The sequence below is a fragment of the Gekko japonicus genome, unplaced genomic scaffold (assembly GCF_001447785.1).
Source record: "Gekko japonicus isolate JY-2015 unplaced genomic scaffold, Gekko_japonicus_V1.1 scaffold563, whole genome shotgun sequence".
NCBI classification, from domain to species: domain Eukaryota; kingdom Metazoa; phylum Chordata; class Lepidosauria; order Squamata; family Gekkonidae; genus Gekko; species Gekko japonicus.
Window position 1 is genome coordinate 126167 of NW_015166439.1, and position 21035 is coordinate 147201.

The 21035-nt window shown below is 47.1% G+C and overlaps 1 protein-coding gene across 1 annotated transcript; it reads right to left on the minus strand.

Moving 5' to 3' along the window:
• Positions 1-4670: 4670 nt before the first annotated feature.
• On the minus strand, positions 4671-20654 carry MRPL11 (mitochondrial ribosomal protein L11). Its single transcript, XM_015411941.1, has 6 exons — positions 20583-20654; positions 19198-19343; positions 9194-9289; positions 7052-7145; positions 5261-5420; positions 4671-4986 (listed from the first exon to the last, which is right to left on the minus strand). The coding sequence occupies exons 2-6, from the start codon at positions 19318-19320 to the stop codon at positions 4878-4880; spliced, it is 582 nt and encodes a 193-aa protein (XP_015267427.1). The 5' UTR covers positions 19321-19343; positions 20583-20654; the 3' UTR covers positions 4671-4877.
• Positions 20655-21035: the final 381 nt, after the last annotated feature.

The window sequence follows — 21035 nt, forward strand, 5'->3', positions numbered from 1 at the left end:
CAGACCATCAGTCCATCAGGGTCAGTATTGTTTACAGACTTGCAGGGGCAGTCCAGGGTCTCAGGCGATGGTCTTTCACATCACCCACTGCCTGCTCCTTTTAACTGGAGATATCGGGAATTGAACCTGGGACCTTCTGCGTGCCAAGCAAAGGCTCTTCCACTGAGCCACAGCCCCCTCCCCCTCTTCTGTTAGCCCCAAAGTATTCAGTTGCTCCAAAGAAGACTCCCTAACATCCTCCGTTCCCCCTCCCTTCAATCTGCCGCAGTCAAGCTTCATTCATATAGCCCTAGCAACAGGCATCTGGTATCCTGAGGAGCATCACTCGTTGCCATGGAAATACGGGGTACCAGTGGACGGGTTAGAGGGAAACCATTGGTTGGAGCAAGGAAGAGGAGCTTGGGTGGTCACAGAATTACAGGAGGGCATCCCAACAGGTGCCCCAAGATGCTTGATTTCTCATGTGAAGGGGTAAGGGAGACTGCCAAGCCTTGTAACTGGAAAGGAAGTGATGAATGTTCTTCAGTAGAACACAGCTCAGTCCTGACACCTGCTGGATATTCTGTGCTAATTCACACAATTATTCTGACGAAGAATGTCTGGATGCTATTAATAATCATTGGAGAGGTGGTAGCTAATAATATGATACTAATAATAATAATCTGAGAGGTGGTAGCTAATAATGGGATGCTAATAATACTGCGGGCAGGTAGGTCACCTAAAGGCTGCTATCGAGTTTGTGGCAGCAAGAGTTGGATTTTACTCAGCCCCCTAACCCAGGGTCCAGTAATTTAACAGCTGTAGAACAAAGCGTGGCTCGGTGGAGAGCCAAATACAGCTCTTTATAAAAGAAAATGAAATCTCTACATTTATATTGGAGGGCTTAAGGTGGGCGAATAATCAGCATGCGAAAATAATGGCAGCCAAAGATTATTTTTAAAGGGCTTCTTAGAGATGCTTTAAAAAAGGTAAAGGTTCCCTTGCTCGACTCTAGGGTTGCGGTGCTCATCTCCGTTTCAAAGCCGAAGAGCCAGCGCTGTCCGAAGACGTTTCCGTGGTCATGTGGCCGGCATGACTAAACACCAAGGCGCACGGAGCGCTGTTACCTTCCCACTGAAGTGGTACCTATTTATCTACTTGCAATTTCTTGCTTTCGAACTGCTAGGTTGGCAAGAGCTGGAACTAGAGATGGGAGCTCACTCCGTCATGTGGCACCCGGGTCTCGAACTGCTGAACTACTGACCTTCCACAGCCTGCAGTTATGCGTCTTGAGCCACTTGAGCCACCGCAGCTTTACAGATGCTTTACAGAAAAGGAAATGATAGAAGTGATCACTGGCCAGGAATCCACGTGTTCACAGATTTATGCCAGTGCACTGAAACAATTGTGCAGTTACATATGTTTATCCCTTGCTGTGAGACTTCGCAACTACCAGCATTTGGGCTGCAGAAACATTACGGATTATTAATCCAACATGCCATTTATCAGTAGCGTTAAATTGTATTATTTAAATTATGCAAATGAACTTTCTCATACTGGCTGTTTGTTAACCTCTTGCTTTTAATTTTGATGCCGCTTGACTTTTTCATTATAAAATGTTACTGACCCCTGCACTAGGTCTATCCCTTCGTCAGTCGTGTGTGTGTGTGTTTGTGTGTGTGTAATATCCTGTAATTAACAGCCTTGAAAACGGAGGGCCCTGGTGTCCTTGACTGAGTCAGTCCATCTCACGTTGGGTCTTCCTCTTTTCCTGTTGTCTGCAATTATTCCTAGCATTATTGTCTTTTCCAGTGACTCTTGTCTTCTCATAATGTGACCAAAGTATGATAGTCCTACCGAAAGCCTTAAGCAGAGAGCAGGTAAACTGCCATGCAGTGCTTGCAGGGAAATTCAGTGCAGATTATTTGAGCAAGACAAACTAGGTCCAGGGTAGAGGAGAGAAGAAATTCCCCTTAGGATCCCCACCCAATGGCCTGGGACATTACTTCTTTCCAGGGCTCTTTTTGTAGAAAAAGCCCAGCAGGAACTCATTAGCATAATAGGCCACACCCAACAGCAGGAACTCATTAGCATATTGGGCCACACCCCTGACAGCACAGTTCATTAGCAAATTAGGCCGCACCCACATGTTACCAGAAGTGTGGTTATCCAGCCACACCCACCTTTTGCTTGTTATTCTGTTTACCTTGCTTGTTGTCAAAACCCAGGGCCTTTTTTTGTGGCAGGAACTCCTTTGCATGTTAGGCCACACACCCCTAATGTAGCCAATCCGAATGAGTTTCTGCTGTTGGGTGTGGCCTATTATGCTAATGAGTTCCTGCTGGGTGTGGCCAACTTGGGAGCCAGCCGGAACTCCGTTCCTGTGCGTTCCTGCCCCAAAATAGCCCTGCTTCTTTCCCAGTTCAAAAGGTGTGCAACCGTATCCAATCTTGTGTGCTGTCTCCAACAAAAACTTTATTAGAATGCTTGCATACCATCCAATTCCATGCCTCCAGATGCAGCAGCACAATGATGGGGCGGGGATGGAGGGGACAATGTAAGGTCTTGTGAGTGAGAAAAGCCTTTCCTGAGAACAGGAATGAATGGCTGAGAAATCATCAATTCCAATCTGCCCCCCAAGCCATGAATACATCCTACCAGAGTCAGTTCTCAAAGCAGTGCATGGCATAGAGAGAGTGAACAGAGAGAACTTTTTCTCCCACACCCCAAATACATGAACTCAAGGGCATCCAATGAAGTTGACAGGCAATAGATTGAGGACAAAAGGAAACACTTTTTTACTCAGTGCATGATTAAAATGTGGAAATAGCTGCAAGAGGATGCAGTGATGGCCACAGGCACAGATGGCTTTAAAAGGCGGTTAGACAGATTCCTGGAGGAGAGGTCTATTAGTGGCTACTAGCTATAGTGACTAAAGGAACCCTCCATAGTCAGAAGCACTAAACCTCTGAATCCCAGTGGCAGAAGGCAACCTTAGGAGAAGGCCTTGGGCTCTATGACCTGTTATTGGTCCTCCATAGGAACTGGTTGGCCTCTCGTGTGAGATGTGATGATGGACCCCTGGTCTGAGCCATAGGCGGAGTCTTATGCTAGCTTTAACCACCCCACCCCCGCAATATGAGGAATAACCCTGGCCAACATTACAGGGATGTTGTAACCACTTAGATAATTAGAAATGTGATAGAACTACTGCTGTTCTTTGTATACCCCTGCCTTGGCTAGCTCTATCCATTTATCTCCTTTGTGCCTCTCTGCATTTTTTGCATGTGTGTGCATTTGCGCGCACCCGCATGCCTGGATAGGCTGCCTCTGCCTCCAAGCCCTGATATTCTTTAGAGGTCTCCCATCCAAATAATTGCCAGGGTGGGCCTTGCTTAGCTTCTGAGATCGGGCTTGCCTGGGTTATCCAGGTCAGGGCGAAATGCTATTCTTGAGTGTAGGTCGTGAGGAGCCGACACCATCCTCCAGCAGCAGGGGCTGTGACCTCTCAGCACCATCCCATGGACAAGCTCCAACATCAGACGGAGATGGGGAGGGTCAGAGATGGCTCTTTACAAAATAAGAACACAGCGAGCTGCCTTATCCTGAGTCAGACCTTTGCTCTATCGAGGTCATCATCACTCTCCAGAATCTCAGGTCTTTCACATCATCTCCTGCCTGATCCTTTTAACTGGAAATGCCTGCAATTGAACCGGGGATCTTCTGCATGCAAAGCAAATGCACTACCAATGAGCCACAACCCACCCACCCCACGCACACATACTGTGGCCCTATCTTCACTTTCCACCTTGATTGACAGATAAGCATCCTGTGGCTTGGTCAGAAGCAGCACCCCGGGAGATGAAATACGGGATGGACAGTGGGATAAAAGCACAGAGGTGTCTTTCTTTAGCCGTACAAGACAGTCTGGAAATGAAGGGCTAATTAACCCAAAAGTGAGTGCAAGATGGGAAACTCCGCAGAAGGTTTGCAACGTATGGGCCAGCTTCAGCAAAGTTCCACCCCTCCCCCAGGGAACCAGAGCACAAAAGCAAGAAGTCCAAACTAGCCATTCAGGTTGCAGGTAGGAGCCTCCACGGCAGGTATGTTTTGCTTATATGTGACAGCATCCCTGACTGGGTGCCATTGCAGCTAGACCCTAAAGATTTGAAAGCGCTCCTCCTCCCACCTGTCCCATGGCACCCCTGCTCCACAGCGCCTCTGCTGCCTAGAAAAAAGACAAGAGGCCTCTGGGTCCAATCTCTTCTTGCCCCATGGCAGCCTATAAGACCATTCCCTCCAGGAGGGCCTCAGCTGAAGTGTGCCAGGCCACAACCAACTTTGGACCATAACTACTGTGTGTTATGACCCATTGGCTTAGTTTTGTTCCACTGAAACACTCCTGATTCTTATTGTTGTTGTTTTTTGCTTACTTGCTTGTAAGCTGGATCCGGAGCATCTTTGCTAAGAAATGGGACAGCGGCTGCCTACCATAACTACCATTCCGGCTGCTAACAGAGTGAGATAAGCTTGATCCTATTTTCTCAGTCCCTGAACTATAACCCCCAAGGACCAGAGAAAGGCACACCCTGATCCCCACGCTTGTACATGAAGACAATGGGAAACCCAAGAGATTCACAAGATTTTACTGAAAGGGACAGCCAATCAGCACATCAAGACTTACAGTATTGGACAGGCTCTAGCAAGAGCTTGGCCTCCCAGGTACAACCCCTTTCTCCCCATCCTCCCCAATCACATCCGTGAGAAATCACTTATCCGGCCATCAAGCAGACCTTAATTTCCAGGACAAGGGGAATGGGAACAAACTGGTGCTTGGCCAACACCAGATCCGTCGAGTTGTCCAGGACTTTGACTCTCAAAAGAGCAAGCGTAGGGCCTCATTTCTTCTTCCCTGCAGCAGCTAGCTCTGCCTCTTTTGCTTCGGCCTCCGCAGCCAATCTCTCTTCACGCTCCTTCAAGAAGACAGCGTATTCCTCTGCACTGAGACTGGGAGGGGAGGAAAGAAGAGAGCAGATTGTTGCCGCCACTCCCTCCATACCAGGCCCACCTGCCCTTTCAAACTGGCCCCACTAAGGGCCTGCTGCTTTGTCTCCCCCCAGAATTCTCCCTGCAGCTTTTCTCTGCCGGGTGGGAGCAGTTTTAGGGGCCTCTCTGTTCTGGCTTCCGACTTCCCTTAAAACAGCACAGAAAGCAACAAGCCCTTTGAAACACATTGCTCGTCACCACCACCACCACCCCCGAGAAGTTGAATCGTACTCACTCTTTCACCACCTTGATGCCCAACGATCGGGCACTTCCCATAAGTGACCTGACGACCAACTTGAGCGACATGTCACGCAGTACGAAAGCAGGGTCTTGAGACTTCACCAGGGCGATTTCATAGAGGTGCTTCAGAGTTACCATCCCGGCTACTTCGTGCCCTGCGGAGCACACAGAGTACGCTAAACCAAGCTGGCAACCTATCAGTGGAATGTCCCCCATGATGCAAATCTGCCTCGTCCCTCACAGTCCCATCAAATTTAAATTAAGACATGGAAAAGATCTGGCCCACAGTGTCACCTGTGAGGAAAGGACATTCTCCCCATCCACCATAAAATGAGGGTGGGGATGTGTGAGAGAGAACAAGAGATTCCACACAGTGGAATTTTGTACCCAACAGTGAGTGCTCAGTAACTCTGAACGCTTTCCCAGAATTTTACTAGTATCTAACCATTTGCAAAGCAGCCTAGCTTCTGCAAAATACATTTCCAGTTCCTGAAGCATCATTTAGAAAACAGAACATTAGTTCAGCCTCACAGGTCTGTCCTTTCCTTTATAATGGCAGTAAAACCACACCAAACCACCACTCATGTGGTAACCCACAGCTTAATCTGCCCTTTTGCCTCCAGCCCCAGGCAAATGCAATTTTTGCCTTCTGGGCAGTTAAATATTCAGCCACTGCAGATAGGAAGACCAGTTTCTGGAATGCCTCAGACTCTCAAGTGCTTACATTTTAATTGCAACCAGGGCTCTTTTTGTAGCAGGAACTCCTTTGCGTATTAGGCGACACACCCCTAATGTAGCCAATCCTCCAAGAGCTTACAGAGTTCTTCTTACAGGGGCTACTATAAGCTCTTGGAGGATTGGCTACATTAGGGGTGTGTCGCCTAATGTGCAAAGGAGTTCCTGCTACAAAAAGAGCCCTGACAACATATTCTAATCAAGCCCAGACACATCTGATGTGTATATAGGAAGGGAGAGAGATTTTAAAATAAAGTTTTTATTATTTATTTTATTCATTTATACCTTGCCTTTCTCCCCAATGGGGACCTGAAGCAGCTTACACCATTCTCCTCTCCTCTATTTTATCCTCACAACAACCCTGTGGGGGAGGTTAGGCTGAGAGTGGGTGACTGGCCCAAGGGCACCCAGCGAACTTCCATGGCATGAGTGAGGGTTTGAACCCCGGCCTCCCAGATACTAGTCCGACACTCTTAACCACTACACGTTAAGTGATTCCCAAAGGCCTTCCTAAAAAGTTCTGACTCGCAAGCCTCTATGAAATTGTAACAACGACAAAGATGGTCTTAATTCATCTAGGAGACGGTCCCCCTATGGCTATGGCAGCTGCCATAAAAGCCCATGAGTGAGCAGAGGCAGAGTGAACAACCAATAAATGCCCTGGGCCAGTACCTGGATGGGCGACCACCCAGGAAGTCCAGGGCTGCCATGCAGACACAGGCAGTGAATGGCATTGCCTCCTCTGCTCACCTCCCGTGGACTCCAAAAGGAGTCAGCACAACAATATACTGATCCCAAGACCTTCATTGTGCAGATTTTGCCTCCCCTCTAACAAGGGGCCCAATAGCAAAATGCCTACTTTGCTATAGTGACTTGTGCCACAATGAAGGGCCGGGGAAACATTCTCAGTTCCTAAAAATGAAATGTGTTGGTGCCCAGGCAACCTAGCAGTCCCTTTGTCTGCACTGTTTCTCTCTCCCCCTGGGTGGGGTGGAGGCACTCTGCTATCCCATCCTAGAAGTCAGTTCCCATCTCTGAGCACCCCTCTTACCAGGGTTTGTTGCTCCTTTTTCTATCCCAGCTGCTGACAGCAGGAAATAGGTGGCTGTGGGCTTGTTAATCTGCAGCTCATAGGTTCTGTTGGCCTGCAAAAGAAAAAAAAAACCAGGAAATGGTGAGGGAAGGAAGAAGAATCAGTGGTGTCCCAAAGGTCTCTGGTAAAGGCACAAGGACAACCTGTAGGCTTCACAGTACAGGTCTGTGTGAGGGCGCATGTGCGTGTTGGAGTGACAGAAGGGTATTTCCACCCAGTCAGTGTTATCTAGCTGGGGAGGCTGGGCATTTCTCCTTGGAAAAGAACATGCCATCTTTAATCCCAAGTGGCGGCAAACGCTGAGAATGGATTAGGTCATGTAATAAAGTACTATCCCTAATTCATTGTGGTGGGGATACCAGGAAATTGAATATGTAAAACCAAAGTCCCTCCAGTGTTAGGGTTCATCAATGCATGAATTTAAAAAGCTACAGACTGCATTCCAACTGGAATCTTCCTTCATAGTAGTGATGATCCCAGATGGGTAGCTGCTGTTTTAGCCCGTTGCAGCAGAATACAACAGGAGCCCATTGGCATGTTAAAGACTAACAAAATTTTATTCCAGTGTAAGACCCCACTACCTCCTGAGGAAGACTATAAGGAACAGTGTCAGGAAGTTCTTCCTAATATTTAGCCGAAAACTCTTCTGATCTAATTTCAACCCATTGGTTGTGGTCCGACCTTCTCAACCCGTTGGTTCTGGGGCTGAGAGAGCTCTGAGAGAGCTGTGACTGACCCAAGGTCACCTAGCTGGCTTCATTTCGAGGAGTGGGGAATCAACCCAGTTCTCCAGATTAGAGTCCACTGCTCTTAACCACTACACCAAACTCACTCTCTACACCATACTGGCTCTCTTGTTAGTCTTTATGGTGCCACCAGACTCTATTCTCCTTGATAGCGTGCACTGTTGCCCCAATGGAAAGAACAAAAAGATTATATTCTAAACGTTCTTTAAAGGAGCCCATGAGAAAGTTTGTCATGTTCTGTGTCAAGGGAAGCCAGGTACGGCCAGAGCACACATTCAGATATAAAGCAAAAGCAACTGTCTAGTACAGTCAGACCTGAGCTAGGGCTCTCAATGGCAGCTTTACAGTTTAGTTTTAGGCAAAGGCCTTTCTGAGGATACCTTTTGATTCATCAGAGGCTAAACCTGAAGCCTTTAAAAGTCATGGCTCCTCATTTCAGACACATACACACCCTGGATTCAACACCACAACAAAGGGGGAGAGGGCTTGAACACACTGTGATCTAAGAGCCAGTTTGATGTAGTGGTTAAGTGCGCGGACTCTAATCTGGAAGAACGGGGTGTGATTCCCCATTCCTCCACTTGCAGCTGCTAGATGACCTTGGGCAAGCCATAGTTCTGTCAGAGCTGTTCTCTCAAAGATAGTTCTTGAAAGAGCTCTCTCAGCCCCACCTACCTCACAGGATGTCTGTTGTGGGGAGGGGAAGAGAAAGGAGTTTATAAACCGCTCTGAGACGCCAAGTGAAGGGCTGGGTATAAATCCAATCTCTTCTCTTCTAAACTTCTCTATTTGTAAAACAGGAAATGAGTACAGCCTACCTGATCGTTCAATCTGTTTGTATACTCATTGTATCAACTTGGTTATATATTTTATATTATTATATGTTTCCTGTGTGTGATTTTGCCATGCAATAAATAATAACCCGGCAGGATTACTGTGAGTACCAATTTGAGACCTACACCTTGAGGACATGCCATGGATGGGGTATGTGGTGGAGCCAAGCTTCGCAGCACAGCATGTTACCTGCATGCAGTCCTTGGTTTCAGTCCTAGTTTGAAAGGACCTGGGCAAGTTCATCCGATGGCCTGGCTCAGGATATGCAATGTCCTTAAAGCTGACAGGGTAGCCTAGAGCAAGTTGGCTCTCTCATGCCAGCCTGCCTCACCCAGCTGTCATGAGCTGCCCAAGCTCTTCAGCAGAGCTTCAAGGAGACCTAGAGCAGTATTTTGAATTCCTTGAAATCAGGTGTGTACAGAACTAAGATAATTGATTCCTAGGGAACGCTGACTTTTTAAGATCCTGGATTGCCGGCCCATAGGGTTTTCTCAGCCCGGCAAGTTGCATCTGTTCTCACCTGCACAGTAATGCGCGTGGGCAGTGGAATCCCTTCTTTGATGTCCTTTGTTCGCTCATTGAAATCCTTGCAAAACAGGGCGATGGGGATGCCTCTCTGGAGGGGGAGGAGAGGATTGGAACTGATGTCAAGCCCTTTCCCACGTACCCAAGATCCCCTCCCACCCCTCAGAACTCTCCTCTACATGCTGAAGTTCCGATGCCCCTGAGCACAATGACCTGGCTTCTCCTGCTTGACACTGCCCCAAAGAATGTATTTTTCCTAGGCCAAAAAGATCTCCCCAAAGCCAGCTTTCCAGGAGTTCGCAAGTTCTCAGTTGGCCTTCACCTCTTTTTTTCCCCAAAAAACATTTTATTAGGATATAATAACAGATTAAACACGGTTTCAAATTGTCATACATCCTTTTCTCCTATCTCCCACCCCTTTCTTGGCTTCCCACAGTGCTCCAACCTCCACCTAGCCCTTTTTGACGTAATTGGTTTTTTGTTTGTTTGTTCCCTTCCCGAAGAAGAGCTGATCATTCAAAACATGCTAGGATCTACAGTTAGAACACAAAACCTGCTTCCGGCACCTGTTAAGATTATCAGATTTCCCCCACTTTTACATGTACGCCTAGTCTAAATCAGTTCCCATCAGGTGTTCTTCCCAAAGCTCTGAAAAGTGGATTCTGTGCACTAAACTCCTGTGTGTCAAACAATACCTACAAGGCACCCGGCAAAATGGGGGGGGGGGGGGATGCGGTGTGCATGAGTCATTCTGGCAGTTGTAATCATGTAACACATCAAAGTCCTTTTTGTCATATTAACTTTCTCCATTTTAAGTCCTAAAAGTAATATTTCTGGTTCTTTCTTAAACTTACATTTCACAATTTTCTCCATTTCAGCATGAACCTCATTCCAGAAGATTTTTGCCCTCTCACATGTCCACCACATATGATAAAACGAACCTTCTATCTTTTTACATTTCCAACATTTGTTTGACATACTGCTATTTATATTTGCAATCTTTTTTGGTGTCATATACCATCTATACATCATTTTATAACAATTTTCTTTTAAATTATTACACGTTGATATTTCATTGCATTTTTCCATACAAATTCCCAAGATGACATTTGTATTTCTTTGTTCATTTAACTTCCCATTTTATCATCTGTTCCTTAACTATTTCGTCTTCTGTATACCATTGTAACAATATCTTATACATTTTAGATATCAACTTTTTGCCCCCTCCCAGCCATAGTTTCTCAATATCATAATATTAATTCCTAAACCCAAAAGCTTTTTTATCTGTTTTAAACAAGTCTTGAATCTGTCTATATTGTAACCAACCATAAAGTCTAAATCTTCTTCTGCTTTCATTTCAAACGTCTTTCCCGCAGTCTGCAAGATGTCTTTATATTGCAACCAATCCTCTCCTCTGTGTATCGAAAAAGGTTTTATCACCTCTGCTGGAACTATCCATAGTGGTCTCTCTTCAGAGAAAAACCTTTTATACTTGTTCCATGTATCAAATAATATTCTTCTGATATAATGGTGCTTAAAAAAACTATCCATTTTCGTTTTCCCATACCATAAATAGGCATGCCAACCAAACTTACAATCATGTCCTTCTAATGCCAACAGTTTTCTGTTGTCTAACATAATCCATTACTTGGCCTTCACCTCTTTGAAGATAAATTTATTTATTTGGCTATTTAACCCTTTGTTGTGCAACACTGGACAGTTTAGAAAATGAGAAGCTGTACTGTTTGTAGCCTGCATTAGAGTAAACAGGGCTCCAAGACACAGTCAGGACACTAGCTCTCTGGACCAGAAACGTTTGTTCCTCAGTCCTCAGCATGCAAAGGCGCACATTCAGGGTCTTGTCTGCTTGGATGCATCCGGAACCCAGATGTCTGGAGGAGGCAGAGTCCAAATCCCTCATGAGAATGGCTTACTGGTGCCAATACTTTTAAATTGGTTTTCCTGCCTTCCTTGAGTGCAGAAGGGCACGGGGATCCTCCTCCAGCAGGGAGCATCGCAGCTCCGGCCCTGTGTTCTCAGGAGCGCACATGCCAGAGAGTCCCTAGAGAGGCCAAAGCAGCCACTACCCTGTCCCTCACCAGCCTCTCCAAGCTGCAAAACCAGAAAAAAATACCCGGAGTAGGGGAGGGGGGGGGGAGAAACAGAATTTCATTTCAAGATTGCCTCCTTCACTCACACATACACACACACGCGTGTGTGTATGAATGAGAAGGCCAAAAGTTAACCTCTCCCTTCCCCTGCATACACTCATGTCCAGGTAATATGGTCCTGTTGAGCCAAAATAACTGCTATTTCCCCTACTATGCTGCCAGTACAAAATTCATAGACTGTCCTCAAGGATAGAATTCCCATGTGCCCCTTGAACACACACACCTGCATGTGCACACACACAAACATGTAAATAGAACTAAGCAGAGGAGAAAATAAGCTGGCACCCTTTTCCAAAAATAACAATGGCTGCACACTGTACAAACCAGTTTTCCATTCCTGAGCAGCTCTTGTGAAATGGGGAGAAGTTGATCCCCCCCCCAAGACTGACCCCCCAAATAAGAATGACTGAGCATGCAATTTCTTTTGTTCCCATACATCTTTCCACAACACTCTGCATCCATCCTTTTGGTCTCCACTGCATGTGTTGGTCATGAGTATCAGAACCTCACTATTGATCCCTTCCATTATAGGGCCCACGTCTAAGAAACTGCTGAGAACATTTAAGGGGGGCGGGTATCTCATTTAATTCTTTGTAATGGAAAAATGTAAGGAGGAGATGGCAAATGGCTATATTTGAAGATCTACAGCAAAGTAAGTTCTATGCCTTGGACTGAAAAAAGGAATATGAAATAGACTTTTCTTGATGTGATCACACAGAGAAACAGGTACTGGCCTGTTTTTTAAATGGTTACATTTTAATAGCGTTAGCCTGTTTTCCAGGGCTGGTTTAATAGTTTTGTTTTATTAGTTGTAAGCTGCCTCAAGCAGGTCTCTGGAGAAGCGGCACATGCATCTCCTAAATAAACTGGAGGGCTCAAGAACAGGAAGCAGCAAATAGAAATCAGTGAAAAGTTTGCACAACAGAGAAATAAGCAGTGGGCTCCCCGGGGATCTGTACTGAGAGCAGTGCCATTGAACGATCTGGCGTCTTAGGGTGGGCCATGAGGTGACTTAAGTTTGCAAACAAATGCTGGAAAGATTCAAGTGGAATGCAGAAATCTCTAAAAGAAACTCTGCAAACTGGGCAAACGGAGCAACAGAATAGCAAATGCGGTTCAGTGTAAAAAAAAAAAAAAGGTTAAAAAAACTATTTCTGTTGGGGCAAAGGATCCCAAATTCACCTGCACACTGAGGAGGGACTGAATTGCCAGTGACTAACCTGGAAAAAGATCAGGGTGCATTGCTCAGTTACAGCATTAGCTCAGTACGCTTGCAGTGATGAAAAAGGCACAATCCGTGTTAGGAATGATCAAAAAACGCAATAAAAAATAAAATGATCCCGGTGCAGCTGCAGGCTTATGGGAGTCACTGCAGCTGGAATAGTGTGCAATTCTGGCCACCCCCATCTCAAAAAAGGATATTGTAAAGCTGGAAAAACTGCAGTAAAGGTCAAGCAAAATGATCAACCATTTGAAATATTTTCTCCTTGAAGGAAGGCTAAGGTGTTTCGGGCTTCCTCGGTTCAGAGACACAACTGAAAGAAAATATCACAAAGGCTTAAATAACTTTGGGGGGGGGGGAATCAAGAGCCAGTGTGGGGCACTGATTAGAATAGTGGATTAAAGCCTGTGGGTCAAGATTGCTCTCTAGCACTGGTATTCAGAGGTTGACCACTCTGGATAGGGAGGCTCCATTTAGTCATCAAGGCTCCTAGCCCTTGATGGACCTCTCCTCCACCAATCTGTCCAATTCCCCTTTTAAAGCTACCTGTGTTCATGCCCATCACTACATCCTCTGGCAGTGAATTCCACATTTTAATAATTCATTGAGTAAAGAAGTATTTCCTTTTTTTCCATCCTGAATCTACTGACTGTCAACTTCATTGGGTGCCCCAGAGGCAAATTAGGAGCCACTGTGGACGGAACAAGACTGGAGGCAGATAGTCCCTATGACCCACTACAGTCAGCCTTCTGGCCACAGCATTCTGTACCAACTGCAGCTTCCAGATAGTCTTCAAGGGCAGCACCACGTAGAGCGCATTACAGTAATCTAATCGAGATGTTACCAGCACATGCACCACAGCGGCAAGATCTTTCCTGCCCAGGAATGGCTGCATCTGGCTCACTGAACCTGGTGAAGCTGGCCACCGCTGCCACCCATTTATCTAACAGGAGGCCTGGATCCAGGAGTACCCCCAAGCTGTGAACCTGCTCTTTTAGGGGACGTACAACCCCATCCAGAACAGGAGATATCCCAGTTCCTGGGTCAAACCTTCCCTCCACCAGTAGCACCTCTGTTTTGTTGGGAACTTCCATTTTCAGAGGTAGTCTCTCTCTGAATATTTTATGGGGCAGATGGGGGGGCTGTTTCATGGTCTACTTGCGAGCTGGTTGGCCGCTGGTGGGAACAGGATGCTAGATTAGATGAAACCTTGGTCTGAGCTTGAAAAGCCCTTCTTATGTCCTTATGAAAGTCAAACTCAAAGAGATGGCATAGGGACAGCCATATCCTCAGAACTATTCTGCTGTAGAATAACAGTTCTTACATATCCTCATTGGATGCAGGCCAAGTGGTAGGACATGCAGGGACTAATCTGAATCAGAGCTCATCTCAGGGACAGAATGGGAAGTTAAAATGGCCTAGAAAAAAGCCATGCTGAGTGGCCCACCTACAGCACTATGAGCTAGAGCTATAGGCGCCACTTGGCTCAGACTCAGCTCACAACTGGAATCAGCTCATCCATAACCTCCACTACCACCCATCAGCTGGGCAGCCTTGTCCCTACTGTGCTAGCAAAGCTACCAGAACAGGGCTGTACTTTCTCCTGGTGGCCAGTGGCCTTGTGTTCACCGTCCCTTCCAGTCCACCCTTGCCTCATGCCAGAAACACATGAAGAAGTAAGTGAGCAGTTTCAACCCAATGCATTTCCCTCACCCCCGTCACAGCCAGCCTCCACAAACATCTGGGATTGGAGAATAAAGGACTTTCTGGCTGACTTGAACCCCTGCATCTCTCTTATTTTACGATCTACATAGTACCACTAGCAGAGGTGGCAACTGATGGCATATTCACAAAGGCGGCAAAGGGCCAGCCAGAGAAGCTTACCAGGTAAAATTTCACTACAGGACAGGATGAGAAAAGCAAAGTTAATAAGAGAAGAAGATGACAAGATCAAGTTACACAGACTTAGACTTTGTTATAGCTGGAGGTGGTGGCTGGGGGCTCAAATTAAAGGTATCATGGGAGAGGTGGACTTTGAGGCGGGATCTAAGGGAAGATGGAGGGTGGACGTCTTTAATTATTGCATGTTTTTTTCTGTCCCATCCAGACTCCTGAGTCAAGAACAAAACGTGTTTTCAGTGATTGAACACAACAGAGAATCCCTTCAACCACCACAAGGATGATTCCCCCTGCATTCTGATGAAGACACCCTTCCACCCGGGAGCTGGCAGAAAAACAAGAAGGCCAACCCCAATTAAGAACAAGAGGGGCAATTTCTGCAGGCTGGCCCAAACCACGAAGCAGGAAGAGCAAGGCAAGTCTTCACTCCTCTTGCTTTGCTCTGTACAATTGGTCTGTGAGGGGGAAAAACCCAAGCCCCTCAACTGGCACCTAATAAGATTCCAAGGACTGTTTGTAGTCAGACTTGTATTCAGGCACAGAAGAGCACAGGGACAAACAAAACCAGTGTAAGACCTTTGGGTTGGCCAGGCCAGTTATAAATACTAGCAGCAATCTGGTTGTCTGACTCGGCCTGCCCAGCAGAGCAGAACAACCTGACTGCTGGACTCAAGGCCTCAGATAGTGTCTGCAGGGACCCCAGGCTAGAGAACACCTAAACCAGTTCTCCAAGCTGTAAACCGGTAAACCTCCAAACAACAGCGCAGGAGGCAAAATCAGGGAAGGCCTTGGCGTCTACTATGCCATGGTTGCCGGTACTCTAGGGCAGATGAAGGGGGACGCTGGATTAGATGGACCACTGGTCTGATCCAGCAGGGCTCTTCTGAAGGGTTCTTATACTGCAGGCTGGCCATGAGGTCAGAAATGAAGGAGCGCAGGAGAAACAGTTCATGCTAGGGGAAGGGGGATGCACTCCTCTATAACCCAATGGGCCACAACTGACATTTTCCTGGGCAGGGATAGTGTCCCACACTAGCTCTCCCCAACATTATTTATTTGAACTACCACCCATAGATTGGAATGTGACCTTTCACACGCACCACCACAACTGTCATATTTGTCCTCTTCCCCCACAGAGGACCATGGAGCTGCTGCCCCCCAGCATCCCACACACCTGCATGGCAGCCGTAGTCATTGTCTGCACCATGGGAGCCATGGACGTCTACCTAGTGGAGCAGAGTGCTGGGGCCCGACGGCTGGGCGTGTGCACGCTTGCGCTGGCCGGGGACCTTTTCTTCCTCCTGGTGCTGCGCTACGCGGCGGTCTGGCTGGGTGGTGAGGCACGCCTGGCCCAGCGGGGGTATGCCATGGTGCTGTGGTTTCTTTTTGCCTTTGCCCTGGAGATCAAACTCTACTTCATTTACCAGCACTACGCGACGGAAGGGCAGGCTCCTCCTGACCCGCTGGCCCGGCATACCCTCACCCTCCTGCTCTCCATCTGCATCCCTGCTCTCTACACCGTGCTGGGAGCCACCGAGCTGGTAGCCCAGGCCGCCGCCAGCTTCCGCAAGAAAGACGAACTCCGCGGGCGCCTCTTCTGGGTGGTTTTGGACCTGCTGGACGTGTTGGAGATCCAAGCCAGCCTGTGGGAGCCGCAGCAGCGAGTGCTGCCCTTGTGGGCGGAGGGCCTGACGTTCTTCTACTGCTATGGCCTCCTGCTGGTACTCCCTTGTGTGTCGCTGAGCGAGCTGGGGGTGCAGAGCCCCCACTATGGCACGCTCTACCCCCTGCTGAGTCTGGCAAGCGTGAATGTGGCCACCATCTTCATCCGTGGGGGGCTGCTCCTCCTCTGCCATGACCAGCGCATCTCTTCCATCTTCATGGGCAAAAACCTCCTAGCCATTGCCTTGAAGAGCTGTGCCGTATTACAGCAGCACCACACGGGCACCCAGGCTGCAAGAGAAACCCGCCACGCATGTCCCATGTGCAGTCAGTCCCAAGGACACACCCAAGCCACAGACGAGCGGCAACACAGACACGCCCAAACCGCAGTGGAAATACATGATGGGCAGATCACAGCCCGCCACAGTCACGAATGTGCGCAAACCACAGCTGACCAGTCCTGCAAACATACTGCAAGTGACCAGCTACATGAACACACCCAGGCCAAGGGCAAAGCCAGCCACAGAAATGCCACAGTTGAAATGCTCCCAAAACAGGCCCGGGTCACAGATGAACAGTCCCACCCAAATGCTCAAACCACAGGTCACCAGCTCCATAGACACTGTTGCACCAAAGAATCCAGCTGCTACAAGCACACCATGCAACACTCACCAAGAGACTCAACCACCACCATTCCCTCTACTGCCAGAACACTCAGAGCAGGCTGTCGGGTGCAGCTTAAGTCTGTATGGGGTGGACCATGATTCACCTTGTACAGATGCTGCCTGATGAAAAAAACACACCTGCCTTGGTTTGTACACCTTGAGACCTACTTCGAGGCAGAATGACAGTTTAGAGATATAACTATCAGTAGGATGGTCAGACACCTAGATTAGTGGGCACAGAAGCACGATGTTCTATACCTGTACACTGACATGTATTCCACTCATAGTGCTGAACATATGCCTCTGGTTGGCTGCAGGTGTTCTGTCATCACCTGTGCCAGGAAGGGAGATGGCCTAGTGAACAATCAGGATGCTCCAACTGATACCAATGCAGAGATTTCAAAACTAACAGGTCATCTCCAAATTGTTTACATGATGGATTCACAATGTTGTTGTTCTTCCCCCACACAAGCACTTCCAGAAATGCCAGAATTAGTTTTGTTACTCATCTTGTGTGAAGGGCTGCCCCTTCACAATCTTAACCTCCAAAGTGTGCTACTGTACACTGCACAGCCAATCTAGAAAGTGCAGTGCTAGTACCCAGAGAAGAGTCTTGCAAAGATATTATCCATTCTAACCTTCAAATGTTTAATCAACCTAACCCCAAAAAGGAAGCCACCCACCACCACCATGACCTTTCTGCTACAAGAGAACTTCAGTAACGCAACTAACCGAAGTACATGCTGCAATTCCACTATTTTGCTTTCAACTGGATCAGGGTGGTTTTTGAGTCATGGAGACCTGGCCCCCAGTGCGTGAAGCAATAAAGAAGAGTGCCTCTGAGTATGCCAAGTGTGTCTTTTTCTTAAGTTTGGTGTAGTGGTTAAGTGCGCGGACTCTAATCTGGGAGAACCGGGTTTGATTCCCCACTCCTCCACTTGCACCTGCTGGATGACCTTGGGCAAGCCATAGTTCTGTCAGAGGTGCCCTTGAAAAAGAGCAGTTTCTGTCAGAACTCTCTCAGCCCCACCTATCTCACAGGGTGTCTCTTGTGGGGAGGGGAAGGGAAAGGAGTTTGTAAGCCGCTCTGAGACTCCTTTGGGTAGTGAAGGGTGGGGTATAAATCCAATCTCTTCTCTTCACAACTAGTGACTACAATAAACTCCCACATAAACCTGGGATTAGAGAGCAGAACCAGACCACAGCATATTCCACACAGGCTCAAGACCCAGTGCTAGATGTTTCACTAATACATTGCATATCAATGACAGCAGAGGACCACTTCATAAAATTAACAAAGTACACTATTTTCTAAAAACATACACCACCACAACACACTGTTGATCTTTGTCATTCATTACCACAGGAAGTGGTAATGGCAGAAAAAGATTCAGAAAAGACATGCTTAATTTATGGACACTAAGGATTAGAGAACTCCTTGGACAGAGGATATACCTGCCAGGCAGATCCCAAGCCCTGAAGTACCACTTCCCTGCAATGTTCTTCCATTTGTATCCTCTGCACATACAGTTGCCAACAACTTGGAGAAAAAAGCCTGGCCCCCTTAATAGAGGCTTAACAAGGCATTATTTATCAGTGGTTAAGACGCTGAACTGCAGACAGGAAGGTCGGTAGTTCAGCAGTTTGAGACCCGAGTGCCGCATGATGGAGTGAGCTCCTGTCTCTGGTCCCAGCTTCTGCCAACCTAGCAGTTCAAAAGCAAGAAATTGCAAGTAGATAAATAGGTACTGCTTCGGTGGGAAGGTAACAGCGTTCTGTGCACCTCAGCGTCTAGTCATGCCAGCCACATGACCACGGAAATGTCTTCGGACAGTGCTGGCTTTTCGGTTTGGAAACAGAGATGAGCATGGCACCCCTAGAGTGACTGGCTTTTGAGCAAGGAAAACCTAATGTTAGTTACCTTCACGCCACGAGAGGCTTCACCCACCCATTTCCACATATTAAGCTGCTATTAAAGGAGCAGGACATTTTTTTCTCCAGGTTGTTGGCAGCCTTAGATGTACATAACCACTGTCGGCAATGTAGGAACAAACCAGCAAAAGCCCGTTTTGCCAAGAGGCTAGTCTGTGTCCCGATATTATTACTTCACTTCTTCAGTGACTCATGAAAGCTCATACCCTGCCACATATTTCGTTAGTTTTCAAGGTGCTACTGGACTCTTGCTCTTTTCTACTGCTACAGACAGACTAACATGGCTACTCATCTTAATTATTACTATTATTTAAAACATTTCTATGCCACATTTCCACCCAATTCAGGTTCCCCAGTATGCGGCACATTTGCAAGTGGAAACATCATACTGTCCTCAAGTTCGATTCCAACATCTTGTCATTCCATCTTAATCACATCCCATGCATACCTGTCCTAGGACAGGCCCTAAGGGTGGTCCTGGAACAGCTTGCCCTGCTCGAATGATTGTCCGGATCACGTTTCCAGGGGTCACCTTTTGTACTGCTTTGGCAGCACGGGAGGCCTTCGACATGGTAATTCAGGTTCCGGATAGATCTGGATTAGGAAAAAGGCTAGTTAAGAATGGGAGCAAAAGGGGAGGGAGTGTATTCTTTAAAAAATCACAGATTTGGGGGGGGCAGGGGGAGAAAAAAGTTAGGATGTAGGATTATTCCCATATATATAGCAATACATATTATTGATGGGGCAGGAAGGAAGGCACAGTTTAATCTGTGCCAGACTCAACCTGTGATGTACCACATATTATTTAGCGGTCTCCAAGAGTATGCAGAGGCCCCCCCACCCCACCCCTGTTCCCAAATGTTCAAATTTGGGGGAGGGCCTTTCTGATCAGTAGAATGTATTATCCAGACTTTTCAAAAATTAAGTGTTTGGGCAAAAGTAAGATTCAAGAAGTAGATAACAACCAGGGTGTGCTGAACAGAAGACTCTGGGTTACAGGTAAAATGCACCTTCAGATAAAAAACTTTCTTGCAAACAGAAAAGTGACACCATAGGGAGAAAGGTTCTACCCCATTGCTGTGTTTGCTGTATAGGTTTTCTATTCTAAGGATTTTTTTAAAGGAAAAACAAACAGAGCATTCCGAAATACAATCCTTCAGCTACAGAATGGAATGGTATAATCTATTCTGCCATTAAGAAGGAAGGCAGCACAATATAGTATGATCTCCTCAGATGATGGAAGCTAAGCAGGGTCAGTACTTGGAAGGGAGCCCGCCAAGAAAGACTACAAAAGAAGACAATGGCAACCGACTTCCACCTTGAAAGCCAATTGTTGGGGTAGCCGTAAGTCGGCTGCGACTTGCAGGCACTTTTACACACACGCGTTCTGCCACTTCAGTTCTTGTCATCTCGTTGCCATTTCGTTCTCTTCGATGCGTAACCAGGCCATCGAAAAGGCGATGGAAAACTGAGGCGCAAGTGGCCGGAATATGGCAGATTATTTTAGGAAAAGACGTTTAGTCCCTGGAGAAACCTTCTATGCAAGACCAGAACTAACACGGAACGGATAAAGGATGTGTGGATTTTTCTATATAGGCAAAATAATCTCCTTGTGTTCAGCCACAGATAACCCAGAGTAAGAAAACACACCTTGCTATGGCGCACAGCAGCCTTTACTCCCCCTAAATAACAACTGTAACAGCAGGTCAAGTAAGGACCTTCACGGAGAGAGCTCGGCCCAAATGCGGCGGTATGGCAGCCATGAGATCCCTCCTTTGCAAACCAGGGGAATATTCTCCCCTCCTCTCAGTCCTCCTATACGTCCCGTTTTACCTTTCCCTCACTCCAACCTCAGCACATCTCCTCCGTCCTCCTGGGCGCAGCCATCTTAGGTCACAGGTCAAAAGTACATTGCATGCTGGGAAGCTGAGTCCGCAGAACCGGCGACTCCCGTTCCCATAACAACCAGGCAGTTCTAAACCCGCCTCTTGTCAACCCAGCCTCCTTTTTACAGATGGGATGGAAAAGCTGTCTTGTCTCCCTTCAGTCCCTCATTTGCGTAATGAGCATTGAGGATACACTTAAAAAAAATTAAAAGCCGATTACCATGCTAATGTAGAACAAAATGGCAGACGGCCAAAAAAGAAGGACGGACACTTCAGAAGCATAAAAACAAACTAGCCAATGTTCCCGCTAAGCTGTGGAGTCTTGTGAGCAAAAATTCTGCTCTGTGAGCTGCTGGCATTAAAGTTGTGAGCGAGTGATTTGGCTACTGCATGAATTAGC